We start from the raw sequence: 13,891 nt of genomic DNA on the forward strand, positions 1-13,891 counted from the left end.
AAGTCTCCTGTCAGCCGTAGGGGTGTGTGAGTCAGAGGGCCATATGGCTTAGCCACATGCACTCAACAATACTCTGCTAACATACCCTCTGCCTTGAGTGTGACCAAAGGTCATGTGTTTATGAAAGATGTATGATATTCTGCATGCCGTACAGTTGTACTGTAGCACTTAAGCGTTGTTGCTGATAATGTCACACACGACTGGTTACAATAGAGATTGTATGTGGCTATTGCGTGTGCGTGTGCGTGTGTGTGCGTGCGTGCGCGCACGTGTGTGTGTGTGTGTGTGTGTGTGTGTGTGTGTGCGTGTGCGTGTGCGTGTGTGAGAGAGAGAGAGAGAGGTGGGGAGTAGACATACTGCTGTGCTTTGAATTTTTAACACCTGCTACATGACGCAGGGGAAAAACCACTGTGTCGAGAAACTGTTTAAAACAATCTACCATCTGTTCCCACCTGACTCTGACAACCCCTGTGCGTGCGTGCGTGCGTGCGTGCGTGCGTGCGTGCGTGCGTGCGTGCGTGCGTGCGTGCGTGCGTGCGTGCGTGCGTGCGTGCGTGCGTGCGTGCGTGCGTGCGTGCGTGCGTGCGTGCGTGCGTGCGTGCGTGCGTGCGTGCGTGCGTGCCACAAGCCCACTACTGGTCCTTAAATTATATTTCTATTTTGCAGGTATTAGAAGAACCTGGGCAAGTTCATTCGGACGACACTGAACAAAAACAAAATGCTCTCATCATTGTTAGCTCTGCTACGGACCTTTACAGAGACGTAAGTAAATGTAAAAACTATTTACATTCATATGCTGAATTAATACTCATATAACATTGGAAACATTGTGGCTTAATTTCAACGGAATTTGTTTCATATCATTTATGGCCATAGCCTTATTGTTAACAGAATATTTTGTTAACCACGTCATGAACCCTAGTGTCCCCATTTTGTAGATCAGCTACTTACACGTATTTGCTGTGCAGCAGAAACAGGAGGGTGGCCTAGTATAGAGCCCTTGGGAATCCAGTCAACTAAGTATAGGGTTTAAGTGGTTAAATGTTTTTGGCACTAGGCCAGCATGGTGATTTGGCTGCCATTTCTGTTGCCTCTGACTGGAATTCGGGTACTGTGAGGACAATGTTACACAAGCCAAAGCTACTGGCCTAGTGGATTCATATAAAATATCCATCACTGACCACACCGACACCGGAGCACTGCCCTCCCCTCCACACGGGGGCACACTTTGGTTGCTCCACCCCATTAACATCTGTCTGCAGTGGGTTGGTGATTATCACATTAAATTGCTGCAATTCATCATCAGAGCCTGGAGTGCTTTCCCAGGGACACAGGCTAAGGGAAAAAGATGTTGTGTGCGTGTGTGTGTGTGTGTGTGTGTGTGTGTGTGTGTGTGTGTGTGTGTGTGTGTGTGTGTGTGTGTGTGTGTGTGTGTGTGTGTGTGTGTGTGTGTGTGTGTGTGTGTGTGCGTGTGCATGAGTATGTGTGTGGGTGTGTGTGCGTGTGTGTGCGTGCATGCGTGCGTACCAGCTTGTGAGGTAGGGAGGGAGTGAAAGAGAACGGGGCGACAGAGACAGACAGTCAGAGAGAGCTAGCCTGATATCACGACTGAGTCGCGCGCCGAAAATAGCTGTTCTACAGGTGCACAACGAGTCGCATCGTGACACGCTGTGAGCTTGTAGATCTGCTGTTTTTGGTGCACAAATCCGTCATATGACGAGTAGGGTGTAAAGGCCAGCGTTTGTGCGTGTGCTGGGACAGTGAGGCAGAGAGAGAGAGAGGGAGTCATAAAGCTGTAATGGCTGCCGGGCTGCTGACTGAGCACGAAGCTCACCCAGAGACCTCTCATCATCACCCTCAGCCCCCCCAGGCTGCACACAGAACAGGTGTCACGACTCAGACAGAGAAATAGATGATGATGGTGGTGCTGCTGCTGGTTGGAGGAGGATGTCTTCATATACAGTAATGGCTCTTTCCCACTTCAAGAACTAAGTGACCCCTGTCTTGCGTATTTCATGGGTTCTGGATTTATTTCCATACGCTATATGGCTCGGGTTCAGATAAGGTTCTCAGAACCTCCTTTGAGCCGTGCTCAGGAGGTGGTAACGTTCTGGGGAACCCAGAACTCAAAATGTATCATTTCTGAAAATAGCAGATATACACTATTTTCCCTTTTTTATGAGATTATTTTAGGTTCTGAGCTACTCTTAGTAGTTGAAAAGAGCCATAAGTTGTTGCTAGTACTGAATGCAGCAGAGGATGAAATAACACATTTTGAGAGCTGTACCGTGTTCAGTACAGCTCTGTGTTGTCATGTTGACAAGCTGGCAAGAGGAATGTGTCCATTATTTAAATTTACAATTAGGCATTTACAGTAGATCTTCTCCAGAGCGACTTACAAGTGTGAGGTCAGAGTAAATGGCATGAGTCAATAAACGACATTAGTTAAAGTTAAAGTAGATTGCAAAGAAAAACTGTAATGTAATGTGTCAAAGAATCTAGGACAGCAGGTTAACTATTAAGTCTATTCATGTTGACCTCTGGAGCGCCAGTGAAACACTGGCGGGACTCTACCACAATGATGTCTCAGAGAGACATCACGAACGACAGGGGCGATGCACGCCAGTGAAGGGCATATATAGGAGCACCTGCTTCACAAGATGCAATGATTCAAGTGGAGTCATCTGGGGCACAGTGTGTGTGTGTGTGTGTGTATGTGCGTGCATGTGCGCATGAACGCATGTGTGCGTGTTCTCTGCTTGTCTTGTGTCTATACGTATACACACATTGCATGTGATGTGTATCCATTGAAAGCCTTGCACTGAGGATCCCACCTAGTGCTCAAAACATTCGGAATAGGCAGCAGCAATAAGCAGTTTTCCATCAGCTTTATCCTGTTGTTCTGGGTATACAGAACAGGTCTGGGATCAGGTGTTCAGAAGACAACCACCTTTTGTTCCATTCAGGCTATGAATCTCAAGTTGCGGGTAAAGTGAGTCAACATTTTTCTTTGATTTACACCGTCGAGGCACAGGCACTTCTCTGTCGCGAAGGCACAGAAGTGAATAACAACAAATAGCCTACACTGTGAAATGCGGTGTTCATTTAACTCTAACAGTGGACCTGTAAGGGTCCATTCGGTTACATTTCTACACTCTCAGAGTTGTGATAACGGTTGAAAATACCATTCAATGCTACAGCATCTATCCACTCACTCGAGTTGAGCCTATGGTCTTATTTTTCTTGTCGAGCGTCTAAAGTGGATGAATCAGCAGCAGATAGATGAAGTAGTTGTTGGAGGCTGATCAGCAGTGAGGCAAGAGGCTGCAGCCATGGTTCATGTGCAGGTGTTTAGAGCCAGAAGTGTGTAATCACATCAGTTCAGGGAAGAGGAGGAGGAGGTCAGAGCTGCAACTAATCAGAGGGAAGATGGCACTTCCAAACAGCAGAGATAAAGCAGCAGTGATTCTCTTCTTCTGTCTTTCTTTTTTTCTCTCTCTGTCAGTCTATACTATTGTACTGGTATCTCTGTCCTTCCTTGCTGATTTCTTTGTCTCTTTATCTGTCTTGATTGGTCATTGTGTCACTCTTTCTCTTTCTCTTTCACTTGTGTCCCGTGTTGAAAAAACTAAAATTCAAAAGTGGCCTCTTGGATACCCCCATGGTAGATACAACATGCCTTCCACAATGCCACAGTGTGATAAAGTGCCATAGGGTGACCTTCCAGGAGAGGAAACGTGATGTAGTGCCCTCCACGGTGCCCTTCCAGTGGAGAAAACATGATGCAGTGCCATATAGACTGCTCTACATGCTCAAAGGTTGGCCTATTCACCTGTTTCCTAGGCTGTGTGTTTTCCACTTCCTGTCGATTTCATTGGATATCATTGGTCATCTGACCAGTTTCATTGGATTTCATTGGATCAAATCGACAGGAAGTGGAAAACACACAGCCTAGGAAACAGGTGTATTACGAGTTTGAGTTCATTAGAATTATGCATACAATTATATTAAAAAAATAATTGCATTACTTTTATAAAGTTCTGTGATCTATACATTTTCTGGTGACCAGGTTGTGAAGTTAAAGCCTGGCTATTTCCCCGGCTCTTTCTGCTTGTCTTTTTTGTTTTTGTTCTCTCCTCAGATCAATTTCTCTTATACTGGCCTTGTCATTCTTTCCCTCCCTCTCTATTCCCCCTTTCTTAAAGATAACACCCTGAAAACAACAGGGTTCTATTTTCCGAGCCTGTCTAGAGTTCCATTGATTGAAGTTGTCTAACAATGTGCTATTAAGAAGATTCTAGGCTCTGTGTGTGTGTGTGTGTGTGTGTGTGTGTGTGTGTGTGTGTGTGTGCGTGTGCGTGTGCGTGTGCGTGTGCGTGTGCGTGTGCGTGTGCGTGTGTGTGTGTGTGGGTGTGGGTGTGTGCGTGTGCGTGCGTGCGTGCGTGTGTGTGTGCGTGTGTGTGCGTGTGCGTGCACGCTGGCTGTGTGATTATCTACAGTAGGTATCAGATGGAGCCAGTGTTGTATGGGTATTAAAGGAGACATTGCTGAGCTCCCAGTCAGCAGGGCGTCTGGTCAGCATAAGGATCTGACCATCTGTTAGAATGTCTTTCTCTAGCCTGGCTCCATCTGAAAGACAATTGTGCACACTGTCTAGAGGGCATTTTCTTAGTATAATCTTTGATCACCCTTAACCCATTAAGACCGGGAACGCATCTGTGTAATTGTTTTGATTTATTTGGCTATTCAAAAATAGCAGATCTACAAGCTCATAGCGCGGCATCGAGTGCCATGCTACGAGCTTGTAGATCTGCTAATTTTTTTAAAACAAATCGTGAAAATGTGTGCAAATCTTTAAATATATATATACATTTTTAACTAAAATCTTTGCTTCTGGGGGTCCCTGGAACTAAATATTTTGAGATGGGGGGGTCCGCGGACAGATACATATCATTTTGGGTGGTCCTTGACATGAAAAAAGTTTGAGAACCACATTATAGCAACATGTAAAAAACGAACAAAAAACTGTTCGCTTTAAAAAACATGAATATACAAAGATTTGCACAAATGTTCACGGTAAAAAAAAAAATGCAGATCTTCAAGCTCGTAGTGTGGCACTCGGTGCCGCGCTATGAGCTTGTACTGTAGATCTGCTATTTTTGAATAGCCCAAAGTATAAAATAATGGTTATAGCAAAAAAATTACACTGTATGCGTTCCCGGAATGAATGGGTTAACTGATTAATCTCTGTGTAACTTTTTTAGTTGCTGTATTTTATTTTAATTTTTTTTATAATGAAGCTTCATTGCGACTTTCTTCACTGCAGGGGATTTGGATGTGAATGATCAAAAGTCTGACCAGCATTGCTGTGCACTGTGCCTGAACGCTAACTGCCCTCTATTTCACCAGAGGGGTTTCCGGCATACCCTGGGATGGCTAATGGCCGTGTAGAAAAGAAAGGAATCTATCCTTTTGAGGCATAAACCATCTTTAAAAAATTATGTTTTTTCTTCTTTAACGGACGCTGTACACTCCCTTCTGAGCTCCACTGGTTTTGATGATTTGAAATGGAAGCTTGACAGGGGAAGGGATTAGGAGGGACAGTAAAAAGCAAGCCAAACATTGTGGTGGTACACAATAAAACCCTCAGTGTTAATTGAACTCTGCAAATGGACCTGAAAATGTTTCAATTTTACACTCAGGATTTTCCAATGTACTGTCAGAAACATAACCATACATCTCAGCCCACAGCATGCATCATTTCTGATTACTGAGCACAGAGAGAGAGAGAGAGAGAGAGAGAGAAAGAGAGAGGGAGAGAGAGAGAGAGAGAGAGAGAGAGAGAGAGAGAGAGAGAGAGACACACACACACACACACACACACACACACACACACACACACACATACACACAGACACACACACAGAGAGAGACACACAGAGAGACACACACAGAGAGACACACAGAGAGACACAGAGAGACACACACACAGAGAGACACACACAGAGAGACACACACAGAGAGACACACGCAGAGAGAGACAAAGAGAGAGACAGAGACAGAGACAGCATATCCAAATAGGGATGTTACAGTATGTGTAATGTTGTGTCAGTGCAACAGTGGTGGACATTAACGGAGTAAATGTACTTGAGTGCTGTACTTAAGTACAGATTCTGGGGATCTGTACTTTACTTGAGTATTCGATTTTTGGGATACTTTTACTTTTACTCGAGTACATTTCTAGGAAGGTTGTCACCACTTCTCCAGTCGACCCCCTTTTTTTGTTTGGACACTGACACAGGTCCTTACTCCTTACAGTAGTTAATCCATTGCCATATTACTGAGAAATGCTGTAAAATAGGACCAGATCCAAGGGGAAGGCAGCTCTGGGGTGGTTAAGCTGGACGCATACTTCGTGCTTTTGAATACTTAAAGATGGAGTGCCATGATATTTTTCAACCCTAAAACCTGATCATAAGGTATTATTATTATGTAAGGATTTTTTTCAACAAAAAGAAAGTGTACAGTAAGTGTTAAAATGTTGTTTTTATGTAGACACACCCACCAGTTCATTAAGTATACCTGGTTCTCACCTTAGCACCTCCTCCACCACCTTAGCACCACCCACCTGTCCTAGTCCCTCCTCCTCCTCCTCATGCCCACACCTGTTGTGTTATGATAATGAGGGGGAGGGTATGGCTTTGTGATGTCACTAAAGCGCTGTTTCTCTATTGGCACGTTTGACCCTCAAGGTTTCAGCCTCCAGGAAGAAACTCCAAATAGTCAGAGAAGACATAAAACACCATAAAAACACCACCGGGGGGCTTAATGAAGTTCTATCAACCTCATAGACACATGAAAAACAGAAAAAGTGCAAAAACATGGCACCACCTCTTTAAGTATATTTAAAGGCAATGACTTTTGTACTCTCACTTGAGTAACATTTTGACTGAGCTACTTTTACTTGCAGTGGAGTAAATTTGACCAGGAGTATCAGAACTTTTACTCAAGTACTGGGATCGAATACTTCGTCCACCACTGCAGTCCAATCATAGGCATAAAACATTATTTTGGCATCAGGAAATCTTAAAGGATCACTTTTTCACCCATTTTCAACCTATTTTCATAGAATTGGTCCCCAATAATGCTCATTATAAGATGTCTGGCCTCGTGGATACCTGTCTACTTACTCTGTGTCTCAGAGGAGTGCTGTGGACAGTTCAGAAACATGCGTACCAGTGACGCCATCGCATGTTTGGTCATTAAAAACGAGATTTCATTTTTTTTTTTTTTTTTTTTATTAACGCAAGAACAATGTCTTCTATTTCAGCACGCTAACTTTCCAGGAAGAGAAAAGCTGTAGTTTCTATTAGCTTGGAATCGGGATCGATGATGCAATTTGTTGGCAGTTTTATGAACTGTCCATAGCCCACCAATGAGATGCAGAGCGAATAGACGGAAATAGTGCCATCTATGAGTGAGGACTAATTATATGGTTTGAATTAAGGTTGAAAATGGGTGAAGTGCTCCTTTACCAACACTGTCTAGCTGCAACTTTTCTATCCACATCCACTTTTCAAAGCATTCACATTAAAACTGCATTTATTAAAATAAATACAAATATTACAGATCTTTCTCAAACTTTGTTTCTTTGGAATAATATTGCCAATGTCCCAGACTTGCAGCTTACAAATCAGGCATTTAATTCCATTATTTTCCCTTACCTGCTATCTAACACAGTGGCCATGTTGAGAATGTATACAGAAACACATGCCACAATGGAAACAAGCCCTCACAGCTTTGTGTGTTATCCCTTTACTAGCATTATTGTATACAGTAACTGTACCTCTAACTGTACAACTGTTAATAAAGTATTCAATCAATCAATCAATGAATGTACAGTATGACTCAATCAATCAACCAATCAATCAATCAATCAATCAATCAATCAATCAATGCATGCTCTGGTCTCATATCATAAACATCGGTGGCTCTTTGTCGTTGTTTTTTGTAGGTTTTACCTTTGTTATAATAAGCTTTACTTTCTCAGAATTAAATACAGTAAACAATCTTTTTTGTTATGCACATTTTGGGCAAAAAGTAAGATAGATTAAGATGAGCAATAGCTGCTGTAGCTTATTATCCTCTCCACTGAAAGTCTTCAGTCCTTTTGAACTGAAAAGCTTCTAATTTAGTAGCATTTTACGGTATGCTTCGGAATTTATTGAGGCTGTTTAATAGCCGCAAAGCTTGGTGTTTCATTGATAATCAACATGACTTTGTCCACAGCAAACTATATCTATATACTGTATGTTGATGGAGCATAAACCACAGTTAATCACTGGTATTAATACCTTGTGGATGTCAAGTGGTGATTGTTATGGATAATATTTTTGCTGAAGGACATGTTAGCACCTCTCTCTGTCTCTTTCTCTCTTCCCCTCCCTCGCTCCTCGTATAAACTACATTAGGAAGAACATAATTAGAATTTAATCCATAAAAATTATACTAGGTCTTCAAATCTCTGCTCACCAGTCTGCTCTCATGATAATATCCCAAATCAAATAATACATATTTACCAAAACATGGAATCTAATTACCTGCCATATTGAGCCACAAGGCAACACACGCAACTATGCAAAGAGACTTGCTGTGAACAAAGGCACCGAAGGATGATGGGTACACAGTAAAATCTAATATAACTTTGAGAGTGTAAAGACAGCTTCTATTCCGTCTTCTATTCCCTCCTCTGTGGGATACATTCTTACACTTCCAGAGTTAAAATACAATGACAGAGGGGAAAATAGCAGCACCTCTCTCTCCGAACACATTTTACCTCAAAGAACAATATTCTATCCCAGCGTTTATTCGTGATTTCATGCTCTCTGAGCAGCCAGAAAGGCCCCATCTCTCTCCCACGGCCATAACTTCCCTTGTTTCACAGACTTTAATAAATGATACCATCAGACCGGAATAATACCAGCCTGGGCTTTTATGGCCAGGATGCCAGGCAGGGCAAGGCAAGGGGATAAATTTAGCCCCACCACTCAATGAGCATTGATCACTCTGTTTACGGGCTGCGCCTGCACCATTTATGGGTTTTCCATTTCTTCATAAATATTTAAACTACGGAAATCTTTATTCCTAACGCCTGATTTATACGTAGTTGTGCACCGGTGTTGCGAGCCAAAAATAGCCAACCTACAAACTCACAACGTGTCGCTTGTAGATTTTTTGGGTGCACGGCACACGCACACAAGTAGTAAAACTCAGGCTTAACGCCTCGGCCACAGCCTTTCATAGCTCACTCTGAGCTGGCCGCCTGGTCATTGTTTTGTATGCAATTGTAACAACAACCCATGTGCAGAGGGACTGCGTAAGTGACAGCCTCACTGCCTCCCGTTGCAGTCATTACAGCTGCCCCATTCACTGTGGTCCTAAGTCATCATACATGTGAAAGGGGTCTTTAAATTATGCATCGTTGTTTCCGCTGAAGTCTTGGAGTCTGCAGGTGGAATACTTTGTCGTCTTGACTTTCCTTAGCCGTCAGGTAATTGACCTCGCTTTAAAATAAGAAAGGGTGCAGAGATATCGATCCGCCTTAACTAGCGTAACTTACCGTCTGAGAACACTTGATCAAATTTCAGACGTGTGTGTGTGTGTGTGTGTGTGTGTGCGTGCGTGCGTGCGTGCGTGCGTGCGTGCGTGCGTGCGTGCGTGCGTGCGTGCGTGCGTGCGTGCGTGCGTGCGTGAGACAAGGCATGCAGGACAGAACCTGAGACACAGCAGAGATCACAATTTAATCGCAGACCATTATGAGACCAGACCATGTACAGTAAACATCAATGGGTTGGTTCAACATCAAGGAAACCAAACTTATTTTTCAACCAAATTTAACCTACAGTACAATAAATTCTCCCACAACTCAGAAACCCTTACTTGCTTACTTCTACACTGCTGTTAGGCCAATCTGACACTGTGCTAAGAGACAGTGGACATGGTACTGTAACTGGACTGAGGGACCTGCAATCTCCTTCTCCTGAGATGGGAACAAAGGATACCAATAAACACACTGGAACGGTGACTAGGGTAGGTACACACTGTAGGACTTTTAAAGTGGTCGGGGGTCGTCTGATCGTTAAGCATTTCACACTACAGGAGTCTATTTCTTGAAATCGTCTCTCACATATCCTTGTGGTTTTCACACTATACGATTGATCACCAACTAGGGATCACACACTGTAGGATAGTTCACTAGGATGCTATCCAGACCCGATACATACATTTGTTTTTATTCCAATTAATTTTAACCGACGTCTCATGAAAACGTGCACAGCTCCCGTGATATGCGCGAGACCGAGACAGGACACTATTGATTGTTGAAATTAAATCATTCATTCTCTATTTCTCTGTATGTATGTATCTCTCTCTCTCTCTCTCTCTCTCTCTCTCTCTCTCTCTCTCTCTCTCTCTCTCTCTCTCTGAAACAAGTCAACCAGCTTAAAAGTGCGCAATGAAACTCAGTATCAGCGTTGCCATGTCCGCTTATCATAAGCTACTTTGGGCTTGTTTTTCTGTAGAGTTGCTTGTAAATATTGGTTGTTGCGGGGTGCGTTTTTTGGGCTCATTTGTGTAGTTGCTTATTTGGCCTTGTTTCCTAATGTTGTTTAAACCAGTGGTTTAAACAACACATAATATGTATTTGTCCGCAGACCCCCCTTCTGAAAATATGTTGTGCCATCATAGACCCCCATACAAGATTTGTGTGGATTTGGAAAATATTCCACAATTTTCTCAATATCTTTCTTTGAAAATAGCTGCGACGCGTTGTGAGCTTGTAGATCAGCTATTTTAAATAGGTTTAAAGTGCTCAAGTGGCCTTTTCTTGGGCTTGTTTTCATTGACCTGGTTGCTTATTTATCTCGCAACATCTGGCAATGCTGTTCAGACACAGCGTGTGTCAAACGCATGCTGCACTCACAGACACACACACACGCGCACACACACACACACACACACACACACACACACACACACACACACACACACATACACACACAGAGCTCGCTCTTGCTCTCGCTCTCTGTCTCTGTCTCTGTCTCTGTCTCTGTCTCTGTCTCTCTCTCTCTCTCTCTCTGTACAATTCCTCTAAAATAAACAGCCCACCAGGCTCGCTCACTCTCTCATTTTGTTTTATAATGTTAACTTAATACAGGACTGGACGGTAATATTGCGGTAGGGACTGTTTGTTGTGGTCAGATCCAGCGACGCTCCCCTAGCCACGGTGGCTGTAATGTGCTCTCATTGGCTGTAGCGTGGATCAAAAAAGGTCGCAGACAGCATTATCGGACCAAATGTCCTGCAGTGTGTACCTGCCTTCAGCTGAGATGGGAAGAGTGTCATGGGCATACTCCACCCAGGGCAGCTGACCACGAAGTGGGATTAGATGACACCAGGCAGCGGAAGGTAACTTCCAACTCCTTGGTGGACCCTCTCAGCCTGCCTGTTAAGTGTGTGGGTGAAGAAAGCCACAAGACAGACTGATGGAAACTCCAATGGAAGAGCAGAATGTCTTCCAGACCAACAAAGTGAACTGAGGGTCCTCCTGGTCTGAGACTATGTTCGTGGGGGTGGTTGACAGGAGGAGGGGTTCAAGGTTGAAGATACACAAGGTTGAAGAGATTAAAGCAAGTATTAAGCGCCCTGTCCGGTTAGAAATCTTGGATACAGGGAGATGTGAGTTTTTAACCTCAGCATTAAAGATCTTCATCAGGGCCTTTAGGGTCCTTATGGTGCTGTTTTCCTGGGGTTAAATGATGAATCATCAAGGATGGAATTGCAGATGGTATTGAAATTAGTGAGATGATCATATAAGGATAGTACAATGATAACAAGGGCTCTATCTCACAAAAACTTTACTGAACTATTGTTGGAGACAGAATTAAAAACTCTAGATTGTACATACTATATACCTGTGATGTGAGCAGATAGAACAAGGTAAACACAGGTAAACCAAATAAAAACATAAGCACATAAAAACCTCTGATGTTGTTTTTAAATCCCCCAAGATTTGGGGGGTCTTAGACTGAAGGGCACAGAGTCAGACATAAACAAGTGGAAGAGCTTCGAAGGAGGAAAACAGCCCTAAATCCATCTGACAAAGACCGAAATTATATTTGAAAAAGACAGCTGCTACCCCCCACCCCATCCCGCCTTCCAAGGCTGGTGGAAAGAAAGAATAGCCAGGAGAGTCTTCTATCAGAGGAGTAAAACACTCAGTTTATACCCACCATTCTGTTATCATAAAAATGTACAAACTCTATGATAAAATGCAGTCATTGCACACAAATTACTTATTTAACAGTGATCTTACATCAAGTAGCCCTGTCTTGAATACGTTTGGTATTTTGTCATGAAGCAGTGGAGGAGACATAGGCTGGCAGGGGATGAGAATAAGATTGGATGGTGTGAGAGAGATGGCTTGCTGAACCCCTGATCCTTCTGTCACTGGTCACAAGAGGAATGATACTTTAAAAATGATTAATACATTAATACAAATTGCTGATAGAATACCCTGCTGCCAAACATAAAGTTTGCAGCCAATGATGAAGGCTAAAAAGATGACTAAAACCTTTACTGCTCTTTAAAGGAGTATAGGAACGGGGCCAGTCTGGCAGAATGTTTTATTTCAAAGGTAGGGGATACAGTTAGCCCAGGCACATATCCTCAAAATGGCTCTAGTTCTTCAGATACCTCTGACCAAGGTAGATCAAATCACCACCACCGTATTGTGTCGTCATTTAATACAAAGTCAGTGGGCAGACATAGGTCAATCCAAACAGGCTAAGATACCAAAAGGGCAGGGAGATGACCGAACCAAAATAGCTAGGTCACTATTTGTCATATAAAAACGGGAAAATGCCAGAATCAAATAGGCTAGGGCTTTAAACAATCTGTCAGAGAAGACAGAGACTAACAGCATGGCTTATATGCAGGTCTAATTGCTAACGACTGACCTGACAGCTGTTTCCATTCAACAAACAGGGAAGCAGGGAAGGTCACACAGAGTTGTGTGAAGACAGAGTAGGACAACTGACTCCAATTTCTATTTCAACAGCAATTTCCGGAACATGGAGCTTTTGTTCAGTGCCCGGAAGTTAACAGTGACTTCCGGGCAGAGCAGAAGAGTTGCAGCAGACCAGACTGTTTGTGGTGCTGGTGCACTTTTAAAAGGTATAACGTGTAAAGGAATAAACAGACAATATGCGAGTTAAGGAAGTTAACAAGGTAATGCTGTTCAAATATTAACACATTTTACATTTATTTTTAAGACATATTGATGTAACTACAATACATACATACGCTTGGTTGGTGTGTTATGTAGCCTAAATATTGTAAATTGATGCATTTATTAACTAGTACTAATCACCAAAAAAAGTTATCTCTCTCTGAGTAATGCATTCAAATGGCACACCAGAGGATTTCTGGGAACTGAATCATGTCTACATGAGTGACATGACAATCAAGTACTTTGGCCTTTCGTGGTGCCACTCTCTTTTCACCACTCCGAGGTCACATGGTAAAACTGTCAGGACAAACAACGATGACAGAAAACAGCTGACAAACGAAAGCCAGGGAAAGCTAAATAAAATCACAAGGAAATAACATAAATTAAAATGAACTGGCTCTTCTCCATTGGCACATTCTGCGCTGCAAACAGGGGTACTGCCAAAATGATGCAGTTATAGCTTGTTTTATTATTAAACATTGTTACACATTTTATGTTGTATGCTGTTAAATGTTTGGCTCTCTGACTGCAGCTCAATAATAACTCCCTGAGGCATGACACATACTGTAGACGCCTTCAAACTGGCATCCCTATTTTGGGCAT

General features: G+C 43.0%; 1 protein-coding gene across 1 annotated transcript in view; it reads left to right on the plus strand.

Moving 5' to 3' along the window:
* Positions 1–698: 698 nt before the first annotated feature.
* sphkap (SPHK1 interactor, AKAP domain containing) overlaps positions 699–13,891 on the plus strand; it is a gene marked incomplete at its 3' end in the record, with an annotated part of 118,730 nt that continues 105,537 nt past the window's right edge. The window contains exon 1 of the mRNA XM_080429086.1: positions 699–762. Within this exon, the coding sequence (XP_080285212.1) occupies positions 719–762 (44 nt within the window). The 5' untranslated portion in view covers positions 699–718. The remainder of the gene's footprint in view (positions 763–13,891) is intronic.

Source organism: Gymnoscopelus braueri (genome assembly GCF_963280865.1).
Source record: "Gymnoscopelus braueri genome assembly, chromosome: 5".
NCBI classification, from domain to species: domain Eukaryota; kingdom Metazoa; phylum Chordata; class Actinopteri; order Myctophiformes; family Myctophidae; genus Gymnoscopelus; species Gymnoscopelus braueri.